This window comes from Mustelus asterias, chromosome 12, assembly GCF_964213995.1.
Source record: "Mustelus asterias chromosome 12, sMusAst1.hap1.1, whole genome shotgun sequence".
In the NCBI taxonomy this organism is placed as follows: domain Eukaryota; kingdom Metazoa; phylum Chordata; class Chondrichthyes; order Carcharhiniformes; family Triakidae; genus Mustelus; species Mustelus asterias.
This window is the reverse complement of record NC_135812.1, coordinates 12,927,534-12,948,316: the sequence shown is the minus strand read 5'-3', so window position 1 is coordinate 12,948,316 and position 20,783 is coordinate 12,927,534. Positions and strand designations below refer to the sequence as shown.

At 45.4% G+C, this 20,783-nt stretch overlaps 1 protein-coding gene across 1 annotated transcript in view; it reads left to right on the top strand.

The window, feature by feature from the left end:
• Positions 1–19,893, top strand: part of lhfpl7 (LHFPL tetraspan subfamily member 7) — a 294,405-nt gene extending 274,512 nt beyond the window's left edge. Inside the window, exon 3 of the mRNA XM_078224817.1 lies at positions 16,359–19,893. Coding sequence (XP_078080943.1) covers positions 16,359–16,585 — 227 coding nt within the window. The 3' untranslated portion in view covers positions 16,586–19,893. The remainder of the gene's footprint in view (positions 1–16,358) is intronic.
• The last annotated feature ends 890 nt before the right edge of the window (positions 19,894–20,783 follow it).

Genomic DNA, 20,783 nt, shown 5'->3' with positions numbered 1-20,783 from the left:
CTCCCACACTCCAAAGATGTGCGGATTAGGTTGATTGGCCATGCTGAATTGCCCCTTAGTGTTGTGTTGTGTTGGGTTGGGGGGGGGGGGGGGCAGCAGGGTAAATATGTGGTGTAAGGGGTTAAGGCCAGGGTGGGATTGTTGTCAGTGGAAGCTCGATGGGCTGAATGACCTCCTCCTGCACTATCAGGATTCTATGATTCTAGCTGTGGGATATGGGTAGATTCGTCTGAAGCTGAGGGTTCAGCTATGTTGCCAAGGCAGGATAGGAGCTGCCATAACTCAGAGGCGACTGACAATATATCATTCAGAATGAGAACTAAAAGCACAAAGCAAAAGCCACTGTAATTTTCATAGATCCCAAAACGCTGGTTAAAATCCCTGGAGAAACCATGTAATAAAAATAAAAGACTTATTCAATTACCAAAAATCACTCGCCCTGTAGATGCAGGTGTACGTGTGACATGTTCTGTTGTATTACTATTATGGCTGTCATGTAATATACCTTCTGTTCTTTGATGTTCTAAGGCATTTTCCACTCAATCAGCGCTCTTGCTAAAAACCACTAAAGCAGCTCTTAATCTAATTATTCATGTGCCCAAATATAAAACAACTTGCTCTCCTGGAGATTCACCAGAATTGCATAAAACTCACATTCTATTCCCGACCCAACTCCCTCATTACACAATTACTAAAGTTATTCTATATAATATATGTATTTAGAAAGGGATACTTACTTTAAATAGTATTTTATCCCAGAGCGCTTGATGGACAATGAGTCACTTACATAGTAATAACAGAAAAATGCTGCAAATATTCACACTTTCTGCTGAAAGTTTATTTATCACAAGTAGGCTTTTATTAACACTGCAATGAAGTTACTGTGAAAATCACCTAGTCGCCACACTCCGGCGCCTGTTCGGGTTCACTGAGGGAGAATTTAGCACGGCCAATCCACCTAACCAGCACGTCTTTCGGACTGTGGGAGGAAACCGAAGCACCTGGAGGAAACCCACGCAGACACGGGGAGAACGTGCAGGCTCCACATAGACAGTGGCCCAAGCCAGGAATCGAACCTGGGTTCCTGGCGCTGTGAGGTAGCAGTGCTAACCAATTGTGCCACTTTGCTGCGCCTCCTTATCCTTTGTTCTATCCCACTTGGCCTCCAAGATCCCACCTCCCCCTCCCCTCCACTGCCCCCCTCCCCCTCCCCTGACCCCCCCCCCGACCTCAGGCTCCTCGCTCCTACCCCATCCAACACCCTGGATGTACTTGGGCCTGGGCGCCATGTTTTCCTGGGGTCCTTTTGCAGTTCCAACAGCGCCCGCTGTTCAGTTCTGATGCTTCTGGCCAATCAGATTGCTGCTTCCCCAAACACACCTCTCCCGTGCTGCTGCTCCGGTCCCTCCAATCGCAGGCTCCCTCCCTCCCGCCCTCTCTGCTCCTCCAATCATCGATTCTGTCATCGGCGGAACTGGAGCCATTACCCTGGACAATGACTAATTGTATGTCACCGTGCCGCCCATCGGCCTCGAGTATTAACCCTTACCTTCCTCTCTCCACCGATGCTGCCTGACCTGCTGAGTGTTTCTGGAGTCTATTTCAAGATCTTCGGCAATGTTTTCCATTCCTTTCCTTTCGGTCCAATCTTTGAAGAGCTCTGTGAAAGAATTTCAGGGTTGCTTCAGTCCCCAGCCTCAACATTTCCTCAGCATCGCATTGGGTTGCCTCACCATTTAACTCCATGGAATGGCGCCGCTGAGTTATTTTCATTGTATGTTTGAAGCAGGGCCCCGATGCTCGTGTAGGTAATGGGAGTTGATTTTCCTTTTATGCAACCTCTCTTGGGATTGATGCCCCCGATTCTCAAATAGGTGTCGAATTAAATATTGATTGTTCTTCTGCATCATGTGCTCATAAACACAACACTGTAGGCAGGAATGAGACAGAAACTCGATTCATCAGGTATTGCACAGAGCACAGTGAGAACCTCATTTGATGGATACACACACACACACCCCATTGCCCACCACTGCCTCACTTTACCTTGTGTGGAATGTGTAGACAAAGAAAATACATTTTTGGCAGGGCACAGAGTACTTCTGTGGCATTCAGTTCACAAATAAGTCATGCCTCTTCAACCATGCAAATAAAGCAATGCGGCCCTCTCCCTTGCAACTGAATTGTGATGGATTATAACAGTGCGTTTCAGTAAATTTGTACATGATCTGCTTCACGGTATTCTTTATTAGAATCCAATAAGTTGTGCAGGATCAGCCACTCCCAGGAACAGCCATCTCGTGCTGGGGCTTGTTACTGTCTCGGAAATGAGAGAGATCTTTCATGATAACCTGATATTACAAAATAAGGACAAATTGCAAATCAGAGCGGCATCGAACGTAGATACGGGGTGATGGAAAGCTGGCGATGCTTGGCGGCACCTACCCGCTGATTTAGCTCATCTTTCCTCACACTGTTTCTAACTTTGATTGCATCACTGTGCAGAGGTTGGAGCTGTAACTAGGATTGTTATTTTAACAGGTAGCTATTTGACGGAGAGGGTGTAATGATATCATTACACAGCAGGTCACTTCAGCAGTTATTAAACATTAAGGTTGAATGGTTTCTTGAAACTCCCTGAAATCCAATGTGTGCTGAGCTCCGTTGTCAGCAAGCTAATCAACTTCATGACTTTTGTTGCCTTTACAAATCCCCTCTCAGCATTACTTCACCTGAGTGCACAACCCTCTCCGATTTGAACATCTCCACAGAGGCCCTCCATGATTCTTCTGTTACAGCTGCCCCAGAGACCCCTTATTTTTCAGAGACTCAAACCCATCCCCATTCCCTGCGACCAAACAGTCTTGTTAAGAACTAACCTTCAGTTAACAGATAATTGACTAACTCTGTTTAAAGGGCGGAATGGGAATCGTAGCAGGCGGGACACGGACCATGCGAAGGTCCGTTGACCTCTGCGGGATTTTCCAGTCTTGGGGCGAGAGCGGCTGGAAACGAAAAATCCTGCCCAAAGTGTCAGTTAATTCTGAATCAGCGACCTGCTCTGGATATCTGTTCCATCTGACTTTAATTATTCCTCATCTCATTCTATCTTGGAGCCATAAGGGTAGACAGCACAGAAAAAGGCCCTTCGGCCCATCGTATCTGTGCCAGTCGAGGACAACCACTTAACTATTCTAATCCAATTTTAAATTTTTTTTATTTATTTTAATTTTTTACTGTCACAAGTAGGCTTACATTAACACTGCAATGGAGTTACTGTGAAAATCCCCTAGTCGCCACACTCTGGCGCCTGTTCGGGGTACACTGAGGGAGAATTTAGCACAGCCAATGCACCCAAACCAGCACATCTTTTGGACTGTGGAAGGAAACTGGAGCACCCGGAGGACACCTACGCAGACACAAGTAGAACATGCAGACTCCGCACAGACAATGAACCAAGCTGGGAATCGAACCCTGGGCACTGTCTATGTGGAGTTTGCACATTCTCCCCATGTCTTTGTGGGTTTCCTCCGAAGGCTCCGGTTTCCTCCCATACTTCAAAGATGTGCAGGTCAGGTTGCAGATGTGCAAGCTAAATTGCCCCTTAGTGTCCAGACATTTGTAGGGTAGGAGGGTTAATGGGGTAAAAACATAGGGTTACGGGATAAGGCCTGGGTAATATACCCTGTCCGGAGAGTCGGTGCAGATTCAATGGGCCAAATGGCCTCCTTCTGCACTGTAGAATTCTATGATTTTGACTTCGTATGATACAATTTGGCACTAGATTAGAGGTATATTGGTGCAACACTGCAAAAGCATCTCCTTAATTGTTTATTTGCTTGGATTCATTTTGGAGTTATGGATTGGGAAATCCTTATATTATTCCAGTTGAGAGCATGCTTTCCCCTTGTTTTAGTCTGGAATCTTTATGTGATCCCAAGAGACATCTTCAGTAAATCATAACCAGGCTTTTGAGGACCAATCTTTGAAAAGTGTGCCATCAATCTCTTACCTGACAGGGACTTGATGAGGACATGAATGCCAACGCAGTGGGAGTCTAAGCTTACCTAGCTAGTAGTTCAAAACTGTCAGAAATAACACGTCTGGAACACGTGTGAGAAAACAAACACACAAAGGAGCAGCAGCGTATGGGGGATGTCACATTAACAGCACTGCCACTGTTGGTCTTCCATAATGGATAATTTCCACCCTCATTTAAATGGCCATTTTCATCACACTGTCAAGATTGGTTTTGGAATATTGATTAAGGCCTGTCCACAGCTCGTTATAAAATCCTGAATATTTGTCTCACCACATTAAATGTGCTGTATACCATCATAGCTGAGTGAGGAACTGGCAAAGATGAATGGGCTCCATCAGTAAAATATATTAGGAAACAGAATTAATTGCGAAATCGGGAATGACCCAATTTCTGATTCAAATCGGACAGCCTGAGAAGTTTGACTGCACACTTGGCATTGTACGTGGAATGCAGAAAACCAACCAGTTTATTGTAAACTTATGGTACAAGTTAACTCTCTGAGGTCAGGTATCTTGGTTTCCAACCATGGTATTTTAGCAACAACATATAGGGTGTAAGCTATTGATGTACGACAGCATACAAAAGGTCGTGAATGTAGCCCAATCCATCACGCAAACCAGCCTCCCATCCATTGACTCTGTCTACACTTCCCACTGCCTTGGCAAAGCAGCCAGCATAATTAAGGACCCCATGCACCCCGGACATTCACTCTTCCACCTTCTTCCTTCGGGAAAAAAGTACAAAAGTCTTAGGTCACGTACCAACCGACTCAAGAACAGCTTCTTCCCTGCTGCTGTCAGACTTTCGAATGGACCTACCTCGCATTAAGTTGATCTTTCTCTACACCCTAGCTATGACTGTAACACTACATTCTGCACTCTCTCATTTCCTTCTCTAAGAACGGTATGTTTTGTCTGTATAGCACGCAAGAAACAATACTTTTCACTGTATGTTAATACATGTGACAATAATAAATCAAATCAAATCAAATCGAAAGGTCTCTGACTGACATTCATGCATGGTCTTCCTCCAGATTATTACTGCATTCTCAGCTGGGTAATCAGACGTATGGCGATGCCCAGTTTAAGGGATTGGTACACTTGGAGTGCTGCCCTTTTGCTCTTTGAGTTGTGTCATGGTTATTTGAGGCCTTGCTTTAATGGCACGAATCACCCTTTTTTTAATTTGATTTGATTTATTATTGTCACATGTATTGGGATACAGTGAAAAGTATTGTTTCTTGGGCGCTATACAGACAAAGCATACCGTTCGTAGAGTACATAAGCAAGAAGTAAAGGAGAGATGCATAATATAGTGTTATAGTCATAGCAAGGCTGTAGAGAAAGATCAGCTTAATATATGGTAGATCCATTCAAAAGTCTGATGGCAGCAGGGAAGAAGCTATTTCTTCAGTTGGTTGGTGTGTGACCTCAGACTTTTGTATCTTTTTCCCGATGGAAGAAGGTGGAACAGAGAATGTCCGGGGTGTGTGGGGTCCTTGATTATGCTGGCTGCTTTCCTGAGGCAGCGGGAAGTGTAGACAGTGTCAATGGATGGGAGGCTGGTTTGCGTGATGGATTGGGCTACGTTCATGACCCTTTGTAGTTTCTTGCAGTCTTGGTCAGAGCAGGAGCTATATCAAGCTGTGAAACATCCAGAAAGGATGCTTTCTGTGGTGCATCTGTAAAAGTTGGTGAGAGTTATAGCGGAAATGCTGAATTTCCTTAGTCTCCTGAGAAAGTGGAAGCGTTGTGTGCACCCTAAGTGCACCCACGAACGGGAACACTGGAGTGTTTCCCGCTGCCTTTAGCAGCGCCTGTCAGGTGGAATTCTCCCACCTTTAGCATTTAAAAATATTCATAGAGTGAAACCCCGTCGACCAGTCCAGCTTTACAGAGATTGAACATAGAACATAGAACATAGAACATTATTGGGAGCACTATTTCTAAAGGACGCCCTGATCTTAGTGCTGAGGGACAGGCCACCCTCTCCGTCACAACAGACATGGCAACCCCCACTGACAAGGGGGGTTGACAAGGTGTAATAACTAAGGAAACCTGACTGGAAAGGAATGGTATTTATTATTGAACACAAATAAAGTTACTACTCTGTGATGTACATGCATAAGTCCCAACTTTCTTTTCATTTAAACAATCCATCCAAATACGTTGCAATACAAATACATTATAATTTCACAATGATTCAAACAACAAGCTGATATAATTACAACAGCAAGTCTACCTTCCTTAATACAGCAGTAAACAACCTCCCTTCCAATGAAAATGGAGTCCATTGTAAGTTACATTATCCGTTGCCTTTTGGGGTTTCACCCTACGGGGTCTCGCCTTCTAGGACACACGAGTCCCAACCGGAACAACAGTTTTCAAACGAGTCCCATCCGGGGCGATAGTTTTGCAGACCCTTCACGGTGTCTGGCTTTTAAAGGGCTCAGACAACAAGTTCCACCAGGGCAGGCCATCGCCTGTTATCAAGGGAACTTTTATTCAACGAGTCCCACAGGGCGGTACGGTGGCACAGTTGTTAGCACTGTTGCCTCACAATGTCATGGACCTGGTTCGATTCTTGACTTGGGTCACTGTCTGTACGGAGTATGCACATTCTCCCTGTGTCTGCGTGGGTTTGCTCCGGTTTCCTCCCACTGTCCGAAAGACATGTTGGTTAGGTGCGTTGGCCGTGCTAAATTCTCCCTCAGTGTACCCGAACAGGTGGCGGAATGTGGCGACTAGGGGATTTTCACAGTAATTGCATTGCGGTGTTAACGTAAGCCGACTTGTAACACTAATGAATAAACGTAACTTAGAGATTCCCCATGGAAACCACACACAGTGGGAAGCACCCCTAACCTTCAGCACAGAGGGGCAACCTCCCCACCATCGCTGAAAGAACGGGTCACTGCCCTCCCCCACCCCCCTCCCCACGCACACCACGCAGGCATGAGGGTGATCTGACACCACACCACCACCCCCCCACCACACAGGAGAAACACTCCGAGATGGGGTTGCCTCCGACTCCACCCCCTTTCAGTCCCCCATCTTCAGGCCTTGAAGCTTGGCAGTGCCAACCTTGCTCTGCCCCCGGCACCCTGACAGTGATACGCTGACCTGGCACCCTGGGGGGAGGGTGTTGGCAGAGAGGTGAGTGCTGTGCCCATGTGCTCCTCTGCTGCTGTCGGGCTGCAGAGGGAGTCTTCCCCCAGAGTGCTGAGCATTGGGTGGGCTCAGGCTGGGGGGTAAGGGTTTGACCTTGGGGGTCTCCCCGGGATGGTGGTCTTTTCCTTGTTGCTCTGGGGAATGTGATTTTCACTCTCAGGATGGTGATTTTAGACACCATTCTGGTAAAGATATTCATTATTTTTTCTGTCCTTTAAAACCTTTGAAGTGCCCTGGTCACTTTGATAACCATGTCCCTTGGATAACTGGAAGCCTCCAGAATTACCACAGCACTCCATTCCACAGCAGGGATTGGCTCTGGTTCATGCCATAAACTTCAGGTGTTAAATGGCCTCTTTAAAGTGCTCTTATAGAAAGGAACCGTCAGTTCTACCAGGGAGATCCCCTTGATTTCTCTCATAAGGCCCAGTTGCTCTGAAACCCTTTTGAAGTGCTTTGATGGACAATATCTACGGTTGCCAACCCTCCAGGACTGTCCTCGAGCCTCCAGGAATTAAAGATTAACATAGTAAAATATCCCAAAGTGTTCCACAGGATCACTATCAAAAAGTTAATCAACACCGATCCACATGAAGGAGATTTTGGAATAGCTTGGTCGGGAGCTAGGTTTTAAGGAGCATCTTAGAAGGTGGAGAGGGATTGAGAGAGGCGGAGAGGTGTAGGGACGAAAATCTGGTCAGCTCCCCCCCCTCCCCCCGCCACCCCCCGCACACACAGGACATTAACATGAACATTCAATCATGACTGAATGCATAAAACACAACATTGTCTCACCCTCCAAAAAAGAAATGTTTCTAACCCCACTGTAACTATCAATGCATGCCAACCATAAGGTGTGGACAAACACACTTAGCTCTTTAATGATGATACACACATGAGTAAAGTGAACCCAATGTAACGTGAAATATTTTACAAATAAAAGTTTTTTAAAACACCATGCCACCGATGTGCTCTCAGTAAGTCAGACGCTCATGGCAATGGAGTTGGGCAGGAAAGCTGTGGCCGTGTTACAGTTATTGTCTTTGGCCAGGAAGCTGTTTTATAGCCCGCCCATACCCGCCGTTTGCCGGCTGACGGTAAGTTTCACCACTGTAACCTTCCTTCATTACGTGATCGCACCTGTTTCCAGTCCCCTGCCGTCACCATCATCGGGAACGGCACGCCCCGATTAATATTCGTCCAGAGTCTGAGGCACTAATATTGGGTTGAAGCCTTGTAAAATTTGCCCCATGTTAATTTATTAAAGGGGAACTTTTAGATGTAAATTTAATGGAGGGACAGGTCTTCGTGGGTGAGTAGCTTTATTATTGGTGGCACGGTGGTTAGCACTGCTCTCAGTGCCAGGGACCTGGGTTCAATTCCGGCCTCGGGTGCCTGACTGTGCGGAGTCTGCACATTCTCCCCATGTCTGCGTGGGTTTCCTCCGGGTGCTTCGGTTTCCTTCCACAGTCCGAAAGACCTACCGGTTAAGTGCATTGGCTATGCTAAATTCTCCCTCAGTGTACCCGAACAGGCGCCGGAGTTTGGCGACTAGGGGATTTTCACAGTAACTTATAAGAACATAAGAACATAAGAAATAGGAGCAGGAGTAGGTCATCTAGCCCCTCAAGCCTGCTCCGCCATTCAATAAGATCATGGCTGATCTGATAGTGGGTTCAGTTCCACTTACCCGCCCGCTCCCCATAACCCTTAATTCCCTTAATGGTTAAAAATCTATCTATCTGTGACTTAAACACATTTAACGAGGTAGCCTCTACTGCTTCACTGGGCAGAGAATTCCAAAGATTCACTACCCTCTGGGAGAAGAAGTTCCTCCTCAACTCTGTTCTAAATTGACTCCCCCTAGTTCTTGTTTCCATTGTAAGTGGAAACAACCTCACTGCTTCTACCCTGTCGAGCCCCTTCATTATCTTATATGTCTCTATAAGATCTCCCCTCAACCTTCTAAACTCCAATGAGTACAGGCCCAGTCTACTCAGTCTCTCCTCATAAGCTAACACCCTCATCTCCGGAATCAACCTGGTGAACCTTCTCTGTACCCCCTCCAAAGCTAATATATCCTTTCTTAAATAAGGGGACCAAAATTGTACACAGTACTCGAGGTGCGGCCTCACCAGTACCCTGTACAGTTGCAGCATGACCTCCCTGCTTTTATACTCCATCCCTCTCGCGATAAAGGCCAACATTCCATTTGCCTTCTTGATTACCTGCTGCACCTGCAAACTGAGTTTTTGTGACTCATGCACAAGGACCCCCAGGTCCCTCTGCACAGTAGCATGTTGTAACTTTTCACCATTTAAATAATAGTCCATTTTACTATTATTCCTTCCAAAGTGGATAACCTCACACTGACCAACATTATACTCCATCTGCCAGATCTTTTCCCACTCACTTAGCCTATCCAAATCTCTCTGCAGACTCTCTGTGCCCTCCACGCAATTTGCTTTCCCACTCATCTTTGTGTCATCCGCAAACTTTGTTACCCTACACTCGGTCCCCTCCTCCAGATCGTCTATGTATATGGTAAATAGTTGAGGCCCCAGCACCGATCCCTGAGGCACGCCACTAGTCACTGATTGCCAACCGGAAAAGCACCCATTTATTCCGACTCTCTGCTTTCTGTTCGATAGCCAATCCTCAATCCACGTTAACACTTTACCCCCAACTCCGTGTACCTTTATCTTATGCAGCAACCTTTTGTGAAGGCACCTTAGCGAATGCCTTCTGGAAATCTAAATACACCACATCCACCGGTTCCCCTCTGTCAACCGCACTCGCTATATCCTCAAATAATTCCAGTAAATTAGTCAAACATGACTTTCCCTTCATGAATCCATGCTGCGTCTGCTTGATTGAACCATTCTTTTCCAGGTGTCCTGCTATTTCTTCCTTAATGATAGATTCTTTGCAGTGTTAATGTAATGCAGTGTTAATAACCTCTTTGCAGTGTTAATGTAAGCCTACTCGTGACTAATAAATAAACTTCAAATTTTTTAGGTGGATTGGCCAGGCTAAATTGCCCCTTAATGCCAGGGGGATGAGCAGGGTAAATATATGTGGTTACGGGGATAGGGCCTGGGTGGTATTGTGGTCGGTACAGACCCGATGGGCAGAATGGCCTCCTTCTGCACTGTAGGGGATTCTATGATTCAAAGTCCTTCTGCTGAAAATACCTCCTCCTTTTAAAAGGCGTAGAAACAGATCAGAAATGTATTTGATGCCTTGGTAAAAATACCAATTTTATTACAAGCATAGAGCCATTCCTTGCTTGGCTGCTCCAGAGCTTTGACTGATAGAGGGTATCATTGTATACCTTGGAGTAGCTCCAGGGGAAAGAAGGGAGGCAGCTACATTGGACTAAGATGAGAGTCAGTGAGCAGACATAGAGAATCACACTCTTAACATCTCAGTGGGGTTCAATCAGCCAGGCATGGCCATTCCGTCAACATCTGTTTCCCTAGAACACTACCTTCCAAAATAAACACTCCTGTAACGATGCAATTGCTTGACTGAGAAATTGCTTAGCTCTGATAGGAAGGTTTAGGCAATTAGAAAGCACTTGGACTTGAATCCAATTAAGAAGCTGCCTTCTAATGCTTTCGAAAGTTCCTAATTTTTTCCAATTGCTGCCTTTATCTGCCAACTATACACTTTGGCAAACACTGTTTTCTCGGGATTATATAGGGCATTGCTTACTTGTAGATTCTGCTGACTGGTTAGATGAACTATTATTTAATAAAAGGTTGCGATCTGCTTTTAGCTAACTGAGCAATTGCAGATTGAAACACTCCTGAATTGTCCAGCTCCATCATTATAAGTGGTACTGGAGTGCTTTTATTGTTCATCTTTCTACGTGGCCTCTGTGACATAGAGACATCCCAAACAAAGGCACAAGGTTAAGTGCATCCGCAGCTATTGGCGTGGGAAGCAGAAATTTAACTATTGCCATTTCTGAGCAGTTATTGTAGTTTATTATTGAAAATACAGACCAGCGTACCTGACCGTTCCAAAGCAGGATTACTATGTTCAGCTTGGCCCCTGATATTTTTTGCAGGAGGACTCAACTTTGAAATAGACATGCAGGGCCCGATTTTACCATTTTGATTCTAAGTGCTGAATCTGGGGGTGTTTCAGATCCAACTTGTAAACCCTGTTTTCCGGCGCCCCCATACGCACTCTGCCTGAACAAAAACCAGCAATTCTGATTCGCGCTGCAGAAGCCTGTGGGCGGGGCTTACCGTGCCCGAGACGCTGCAGTTCCGATTGGAGCCACCAACTGCACATGCGCAGTAAAAAAAAAATTTGAAAAACACACCCCTGCCACATCGCTTGCGGCCCGGGAGCGATGGCCCCCACAGACATTGCCCCACCCCGCAACATAAATGTCCTCTTTATCCACCCACACCCCCACCCCCCCACTACCCAGACCGATCACGGCCCCCTGCCCCACTTGCCCCCCACCGATCGCACGCAGAGTGGCAGCGGATTCCCCCTCCCTCCACACCAGAGAACGACCTAGCCCGCTTCCCTCCCCTCCATCAGAGATCCATCTAACCTGCTTCCCTCCCCCCCACCAGAGATCCATCTGACCTGCCTCCCTCCCCTCCCCACCAGAGATACATCTAACCTGCCTCCCTCCCCCCCCACCAGAGATCCATCTGACCCGCCTCCCTCCCCTCCCCACCAGAGATCCATCTGACCCGCCTCCCTCCCCTCCCCACCAGAGATCCATCTGACCCGCCTCCCTCCCCCCCCACCAGAGATCCATCTGACCCGCCTCCCTCCCCTCCCCACCAGAGATCCATCTGACCTGCCTCCCTCCCCTCCACCGAGATCCATCTGACCCGCTTCCCTCCCCCCGACCAGAGATCCATCTGACCCGCCTCCCTCCCCTCCCCACCAGAGATACATCTGACCTGCCTCCCTCCCCTCCCCTCAAGAGATACATCTGGCCCTCCTCCTCCCTCCCCCCACCAGAAAACGATCTGGCCCTCCTCCCTCCTCCTCCGCACCCACCCACCACCGATCTGAGTTAGAGAGCCGCCGGGAGCTCTGCACTTACCTCCTCAGATGCTGGAGCTCCCGGAACAGACTTTTGCCGAGCATGGCTGTTTCGCGCCGAATCTGGACGGGCGAACGCGGTGGTAAAAGGGGAAATGCTGGTAAGATTGGGCGTCCAGCTCATTAAGTCAATTTAAATGCATGCAAATGCAGTTAAACTGACATTGCGCCCGTTTCGGACACGGCGCCGATTGTGACCACTTTAGCCACTTGGTAAAGGGGGAACAGTTACGGAGGTGGGTGCGGATCGTGCTACTTGTCTCACGACCGACTTTACCAAGTTTTCGCGCCTGAAAACGGGCGCAACTTGTTGGTAAAATCGGACCTGCAAAGGTCCTGCCAAATTTAATGGCAAGCCTTTACTATCATTTTGTAAAATTCTGTTTCCTGCCAGATTGACAGATTAGCTGGCCATCGGGCCAGGATGTTGATGGCAGCAAGTTGCAGCCAGGAACTACTGGGGACAGCCTCTGTCAACCGGGCGACAGCACAGGTTAATGGCGGGGTGTCAAACTAGCCATAGAGAGGTAGGGGAGGCAAGCGGCAAGATGGGTTGGCTATGTGTGCCGAACTGGCAGTCGGGGCAGAGGGAGGAAACAGTGAGACAGCACGAATCTGTGAGAGCGGTCCTGAATCAGGAGTCGGGTGATGGAGTGATTGTCGTCGACATCATGGATTGGGTCAACTCATTGTCACGGAAGGTTTTGCTTGAGGGGTCAAGAGGGTGGAACACTACAGGGCCGTAAGCAGTGTTACTGCTGTATCTGGCTGTTACTGCCTCCCTTTAGCCACGGGATTCCCCCGGAAACCTATGCAGGAGGGGTTACAGTCAAATTTGGTGCAAGAATATCAGCAGTAGAACCTTATTTGAGAATTATGAGTTGGGACCTGCCTCTGTCGTGTGAACTCTTCAGATGCCTCAAAAGCCATTGTAATTAAAGTGGAAGCAACCTTGCAGCATCTACAATCTGCTGGGTGGAATTAAAGTTACCGACATTAGAGAAGGAACGACCCTTTAGAACCGAGATGAGGAGGAATTTCTTCAGCCAGAGGGTGGTGAATCTGTGGAATTCATTGCCACAGAAGGCTGTGGAGGTCAGGACATTTAAGACAGAGATAAATAGGTTCTTGATCAGTAAGGGGATGGGGAAAAGGTGGGACAATGGGGTTGAGAAATTTATCAGCCATGATTGAATGGTGGAGCAGACTCGATGGGCCAAATGGCCTAATTCTGCTTCTATATCTTATGGTTTTATTAGCTGTGGATCTGGAGGTCAAACATAAACTAGGCTGACATATAAACTCACTACCTCGTCATTGGGGCTTTGTCATCTTCAGTCAAGCATCAAAGCAAGAATGCGTGTTGAGGCAAAAGCTGTCAGGTCCAGTTCTGTCTCGTTAAAAGCAGCCTTCCTGTCAGTTCATCACCGGTAGCTAGAATGCACACTAGATATGGATGAAGCAAGTGCCACTGACCCATCATGTCCTGCCGCAGAAAGAACTGGAGTGGTGAGTGGGGAAAATGTAGAGCTTAAATATGGTGGAGAATAGATTAACAATAACAAACAGCCAAACTATAGCTATTCAAAGAACAAAGAAAATTACAGCACAGGAACAGGCCCTTCGGCCCTCCAAGCCTGCACCGACCATGCTGCCCGATTGAACTTAAACCCCCTACTCTTCCGGGGACCATATCCCTCTATTCCCATCCGATTCATGCAATTGTCAAGATGCCTCTTAAAAATCACTATCATATCTGCTTCCACTACCTCCCCCGGCAGCGAGTTCCAGGCACCCACCACCCTCTGTGTAAAAAACTTGCCTCGTACATCTCCTTTAAACCTTGCCCCTCACACCTTAAACCTGTGCCCCCAAGTAATTGACTCTTCTACCCTGGGAAAAAGCCTCTGACTATCCACTCTGTCCATGTCCCTCATAATCTTGTAGACTTCTATCAGATCGCCCCTCAACCTCCATCGGTCCAGTGAGAACAAACCAAATTTCTCCAACCTCTCAGGTTTTCTCCAACCAGGTTTTCACACAGAGGGTGGTGAGTGTCTGGAACAAGCTGCCAGAGGTAGTAGTAGAGGCGGGTACAATTTTGTCTTTTAAAAAGCATTTAGATAGTTACATGGGTAAGATGGGTATAGATGGATATGGGCCAAATGCGGGCAATTGGGATTAGCTTAGGGGTTTTTTAAAAAAGGGCAGTATGGACATGTTGGGCCGAAGGGCCTGTTTCCATGCTGTAAACTTCTATGAGTCCATGACTCTATGACTCTCCTCATAGCTAACACCCTCCATACCAGGCAACATCCTGGTCAATCTTTTCTGTACCCTCTCCATAGCCTCCACATCCTTCTGGTAGTGTGGTGACCAGAATTGAACACTCTATTCCAAGTGCGGCCTAACTAAGGTTCTATAAAGCTGCAACACGACTTACCAATTTTTAAACTCAATGCCCCAAAGTAGTTGTATCACCAAAGATGAGCCTAACTCAGAAATAATTTTTCAAAAGTTCTGTTCATGCGACACTTGCATGAAAATGTGAATAGTTCCCCCAACCTCGAGAAGCTAGAATAAGAATTAAGGTACTCAGTTCCAAAGTTATTCGGCTCCACTTTGCACAGGGTGGCTAGTAAACAGGCATTACCACCCTTCACATTGACAGATCTTCATACATGAAGAGCATTAGCCGATTTTCCATGAGGTAATGTTGGAGGTAAATAGCATGGTTCAGATTGGATACGGTGAACCAAAGATGAGTTTTGAAAAACACCCTCACATCCAAAGTACAAAAATGAACAAACATATTAACAATGATTCCAACCATAACCTGCCTTTTGATAAATGTGCACAGCTACAGATTTACTAAATGTTACTTACGACACAGTAAGAAGTCTCACAACACCAGGTTAAAGTTCAACAGGTTTATTTGGAATCACGAGCTTTTGGAGCGCTGCTCCTTCCTCAGGTGAGTCTTATGACAGTCCACAGTGACTCATTTAAGGGCGGCACGGTGGCACAGTGGTTAACACTGCTGCCTCACAGCTCCAGGAACCTGGGTTCAATTCCAGCTTTGAGTGACTGCTTGTGTGGAGTTTGCACATTCTTCCTGTGTCTGTGTGGGTTTCCTCCGGGTGCTCCGGTTTCTTCCCACATTCCAAAGATGTGCCGGTTAGGTTGATTGGCCATGTTAAATTGACCCTTAGTGTCCCAAGATGTGTAGGTTGATTTGATTTATTTTAGTCACATGCACTGGGATACAGTGAAAAGTATCGTTTCTTGTGCGCTATACAGACAAAACATACTGTTCATCGAGTACATAAGGGAGAAGGAAAGGAGAGGGTGCTGAATGTAGTGTTACAGTCATAGCTAGGGTGTAGAGAAGGATCAACTTAATATAAAGTCAAATATCTGATGGCAGCAGGGAAGAAGCTGTTCTTGAGTCAGTTGGTACGTGATCTCAGACTTTTGTATCTTTTTCCCGATGGAAGAAGGTGGAAGAGAGTGTGTGCAGGGTGTGCGGGGTCCTTGGTTCTGCTGGCTGCTTTTCCAAGGCAGCGGGAAGTGTAGATGGAGGCAGTGGATGGGAGGCTGGTTTGCGTGATGGGCTGGGCTACGTTCACAACCCTTTGAAGGAAGAAGTGGAAGAGAGTATGTCTGGGGTGTGTGGGGTTTGGGGTTGCTGGAATCAGTGGGCTAAATAAATATGTGGGGTTATGAGGATTGGGCCTGGATAAGATTCTCTTTCGGTGTGGGAGTGCAGACCTGATGGACTGAATGGCCTCCTTCCGCACTGTAGGGATTCTATGAGTTTGGTACAATTGAACTACATGCACCGAGCTTTGTATTCCTATTTGGGTTTGCAACCTGCATAACTCATGTGGATTTAAAATGTAATTCCTTGCATTCCTCAATGTTAAGAACTCCTACTTTGGTGCATCATTCATTGGTGATATCAGTACAGAAATGTATGTAGAAATTTTTATTTCCGGCCCTGTATAGAATAATGGGGCAGAAATCAGAATTTTGAATTAATAAATTATTGTTTCTCTTTGCAGTGTTTATCATGGCTTCCGGACTTCTGGTCTATCCTTTTGGATTGAACTCACCTCTTGTACAGAAATATTGTGGAAATTCCAGCATCTATCACGCGGCGGATTGTCAGATCGGATGGGGCTACATGCTGGCCATCGTTGGTGTTATGCTTGCAGTCTTTCTGCCTTTCTTCTCCAAGTATGCGCCTAAGGAATCCAGTTCACCGACTCCCATACCTACGATCTTATAGTACTTGTTACTGAAAAGGGACAAATGTACCACTGTTAAAAAAACAAACATCCTGCTTTTTAGACCTTCCGGAATGAACAGAAGATACGAAAGCACTTCTTTAAGCTCTGAAACAGCAAAATAAGGTCAATGTGAGTTAAGTGACCCAAAGTGCATTACATGAAAAGTCTTCCTGATTTCCTCAAAGTACACCCAAGCTGCCAACGTTAGCAATTTATGCAAAAAAATGCTATAAGGAAATCAGTTACGAAATATGTCCCCTGAGCCGTGTCGCTGTTACACTAACTTAATCTCGAGTAAATATCTATTCATTCAGGCCACTTGTACCGTCACCTGGATTGGCCGCAGTTTCCAGGAAACTTCAAGATTGGGTAACAGTCAGATGTAAGAGGGTTCAATTTTGTTGAAGTTATGGTGAACAAGTTAAGAGGAACGCGCTCACTGAAGACATCGCAGTTACAAAATGGCCACATGGTGTTAACTAGTTCCTGAGGAGGAAACTCCAGCTCATGCTGTTGAGTGCAGCGTTGAAACTAAGAACTGTGGACAGATTAGAAAAGAAAGAGCAATTCTTTGATTATAGGGTTCCTTTTTCCAAAATATTCTGCCCGCCAACAGAAGAACAAGCTTTCAACTAGTGTACAGGATTGCCAGGGAACATATTTGGAAACGTACTTTTGTGAGGTTAGAATGACAAACGGATATTTAATCAGCAGACAACCAGAACATGCTGGAGATTACAGATAAGTCCAGTTTTAAAAGTAAAGCATAGCTTGTCAAATAACTGGAGATCTTGTCTCATTTTGTTACGCAAGTTCAAAATTTTAATGATGGACCTCACACCGAGACTTATTATCAAATGTTAGCAGATGGGCTTAAAAAGGAACGAACTATAGGACAAGGATTGCATATAGATGTATTCCTAACCAATGTTGGGAGATCATAACAGTGCTTAAGTTCTCAAAGGGCCTGCGCCACAAGAACCTTTGGAAGCATTTCATGCAATCCTTTCCCCTAATGGCCAATCAGTATGTTTAAACTTTAAATAGACAACCTCAAAATCAACCCATCTGACCTTCATGTCAGCATAAAACAGGTCAGAACATGCACTACGACCATGATGAAACAAATTCAGAATGGGTAAATACTTCTTATTACCTGATGCAGTGGTACCCATTTACCATGCAATTACATTCCTTCTTCTTAACTCATTCACTGTACACATTGCCACTTGCTGTGAGAATATGTCCATTCCGCATATCTCCAAGAAGCATTGTATCCATCTTGTTGGAGTGTCGGAACCGCAATGGTAATGTTGCCAAATGGAATTAGCCAATGACCTACGATTTCTTCCCTCTCTACAGATGCCTCTATCTATTACTTGTGTAAGATTTTAAGGTAATGAAGTAATGACAATTTTTAAAGAGATTAAGTTGACTTTACACATAGCATTTTCACAACGCGAGCAGTTAGAAATCTTACTGCTAGTTTTAGATTTACCAGATTCCTTGGTGTATCATTGACTTTCAATTACTTGTAGTAGAAGCAATTTACGTTATTATTTTTCATTTAAAATGATTAATGTCTCACCTACTTAAATGGGGGATCATTGATCATCATCAGATTTGTAACATACTATAATCAATTTGTTGTACGATATTCAACAGTGTTGTAACTCTGTTCATTACAGTACCAGATATCCGTGCTCTTCTAAAGCCAAACGGTCTGAATGTTAATGCCACACAGCACTGACCTAATCTTGAACCAAATAAAGCATTAAGCTATCCATTACATCTGTATTGATCGGACGCTAATTAAATTGTCATATTAAGTTTGGAACAGGCACCCCCATCTCATAGTTTCTTCATTGTATTTTTAAACAGATCTATGAAAGATAGATCGTTTTAGATAATCTATCTAAAGATTAATAACACCAGGATGCAGTGTTGTTGCAACAAATCTATAAAGCAGCAACATTTAAATGGCTTATTCTCATCACCACTAATGATTTATGTATTTTCCCCAATTTCCAAATGCTAATTGATGGCATTGGACTTTTCACACCAGAAAATTATTTAGCCAGATTGGCTAACAAATTATGATAACAGACTATTTAATGAGATTCACCGAGTTTGCTGTTTCTATCACCAGGATGGTTCCACTAATTTGCAACTAAAATATCAAAAGACATCCATTTCTCATTTACCCTTTAATGAGATACATTTAATCCTTTAAATTTTGTGTTAGGATTTGGATTAGGACAGATTAAAAGAATAATTGGAAGCTCCTTGTCTGATGATAAGATATATTCAAATATGATCATTAGTAAAGATTGTAAGTGCAGGTGACATCATTAAAAGTTGAGGGTCTCACATTTGATTTCAGAGTTGCATCCATATATTTAAAATCCAAAAGAAAATGGTCATATCGCATGAGTCAAAAGAACATAGAATCACAGAATCCCTACAGTGCAGAAGGAGGCCATCTGACCCATCGAATCTGCATCAACTCTCCAACAGAGCATCTTATCCAGGCCCATCCGCCATTTTATCCTCATAACCCCACATATCCACCCTGCCCTATTCCTGTAACTCCCGCGCATTTACCACGGCTAATGCTCCTAACCTACACATCTTGTGACACTAAGGGGCAATTTAGCATGGCCAATCCACCCAACCCGCACGCCTTTGGAGTGTGGGAGGAAACCGGAGCACGCAGAGGAAACCCACGCAGACACAGGGAGAACATGCCAACTCCACACATTCACCCGAGGCTGGAATCGAACTCATGTCCCTGGCGCTGTGAGGCAGCAATGCCATCGTGCCAATATCAGGTATAAATACTTATTGGTGAAAGAATGTGTGACTAAGATTCCACTGTCCATCTGTTTAGGTACTGCATCTGCAAAGGTGATCAATAGCAGCGAAAATGTTCCCCCTACATTAACAAGACTCAATGTAACTTTAGATCAATGGAAAGAATGATTGGCTCAGAATCGATTTTGAAAGCAGTTACAATAATCTGTCGGTGGAATCTGATTTCTCCTTGTTTTAAAAATATTTCTCTATTTGTTTTCAGTCCAGCAGACAAACGAATTCTGAGGTGAATCTACCATTACTAAATTTCTTTCACAAAATGAAATGATCAAATTATTGACCGAACTGGCCACCGAGGCAACATGTAATTCTCAACTCAGGCATGACGAGGAGGATTCCCACTTTGTGTAGTCAAATTGCCAGAACATTCCTTCTAGGTGGATTGGCCATGCTAAATTGCCCCTTAGTATCAGGGGGGACTAGCAGGGTAAATACGTGGGGTTACGGGGATAGGGTCTGGGTGGGATTGTTGTAAGTGCACACTCGATGGGCCGAATGGCCTCCTTCTGCACTGCAGGGATTGTATGACCGGGATTTTACGGGCACGCCTGCCCCAATTCCGGGGGCGGGCGAGGCTCGGAGAACGGCATTCTCCGTTGGCCTCGGGCGGGATCATACGAACCTTGGGCGGACGTGCCAGTAAAATTCCGCCCACAGATTCTAAATGTATTTCCATAACACAAATCTTCTCCCCCGTTGTCTCCAGAACATGTAGCTTCATTGGCTTGGTCTGCCTTCAGTTCTCAGTGTAGTTTGGCATTAGACCAGCTTGTTTTTATAGTAATATATATATTTCCCATCACTTTTAACATTTTATCCTGCCCACTATTGCCTGATTCTTTAACTAAAACATTGGTTCATAAGTTCCTAGCGGCTGATCCCAGAGTTATCAGCTTTCTCTTCAATTGATTGAATGCAATTATACAACACTAGTTCTCTATCCGCAGTCCATTCCCAAACAGAGGTCCAGCTTAGCTCCTGCCAGGCACCTCAAGAAGGGGGTCTTGCCGGATGTTGACAAAATCTTGCGTGCGATTCACAGGTCAGTGTTAAGACTACGCTGGGATCCATGGCCACAACTGCAGGGAGTGGTTAATTAAACTGCCAAGTTGTTTAAATGCAAATCTTTTTAAACTGAATGGAAGAGTCCAACATTTTCTTTCAGAGCTGAACTGGAACGCAAAATGGAACAACTTTCTTTTACTGCCAATCTCTTCCATTTAAAAGCGTAGGATTGGTGTTCCAAACCTTGAGGAACAACAGCATGTTCAACTGTAGGGATGAAACAACTGCAAAATGATTCTATTCCTCTGTCTTACACCA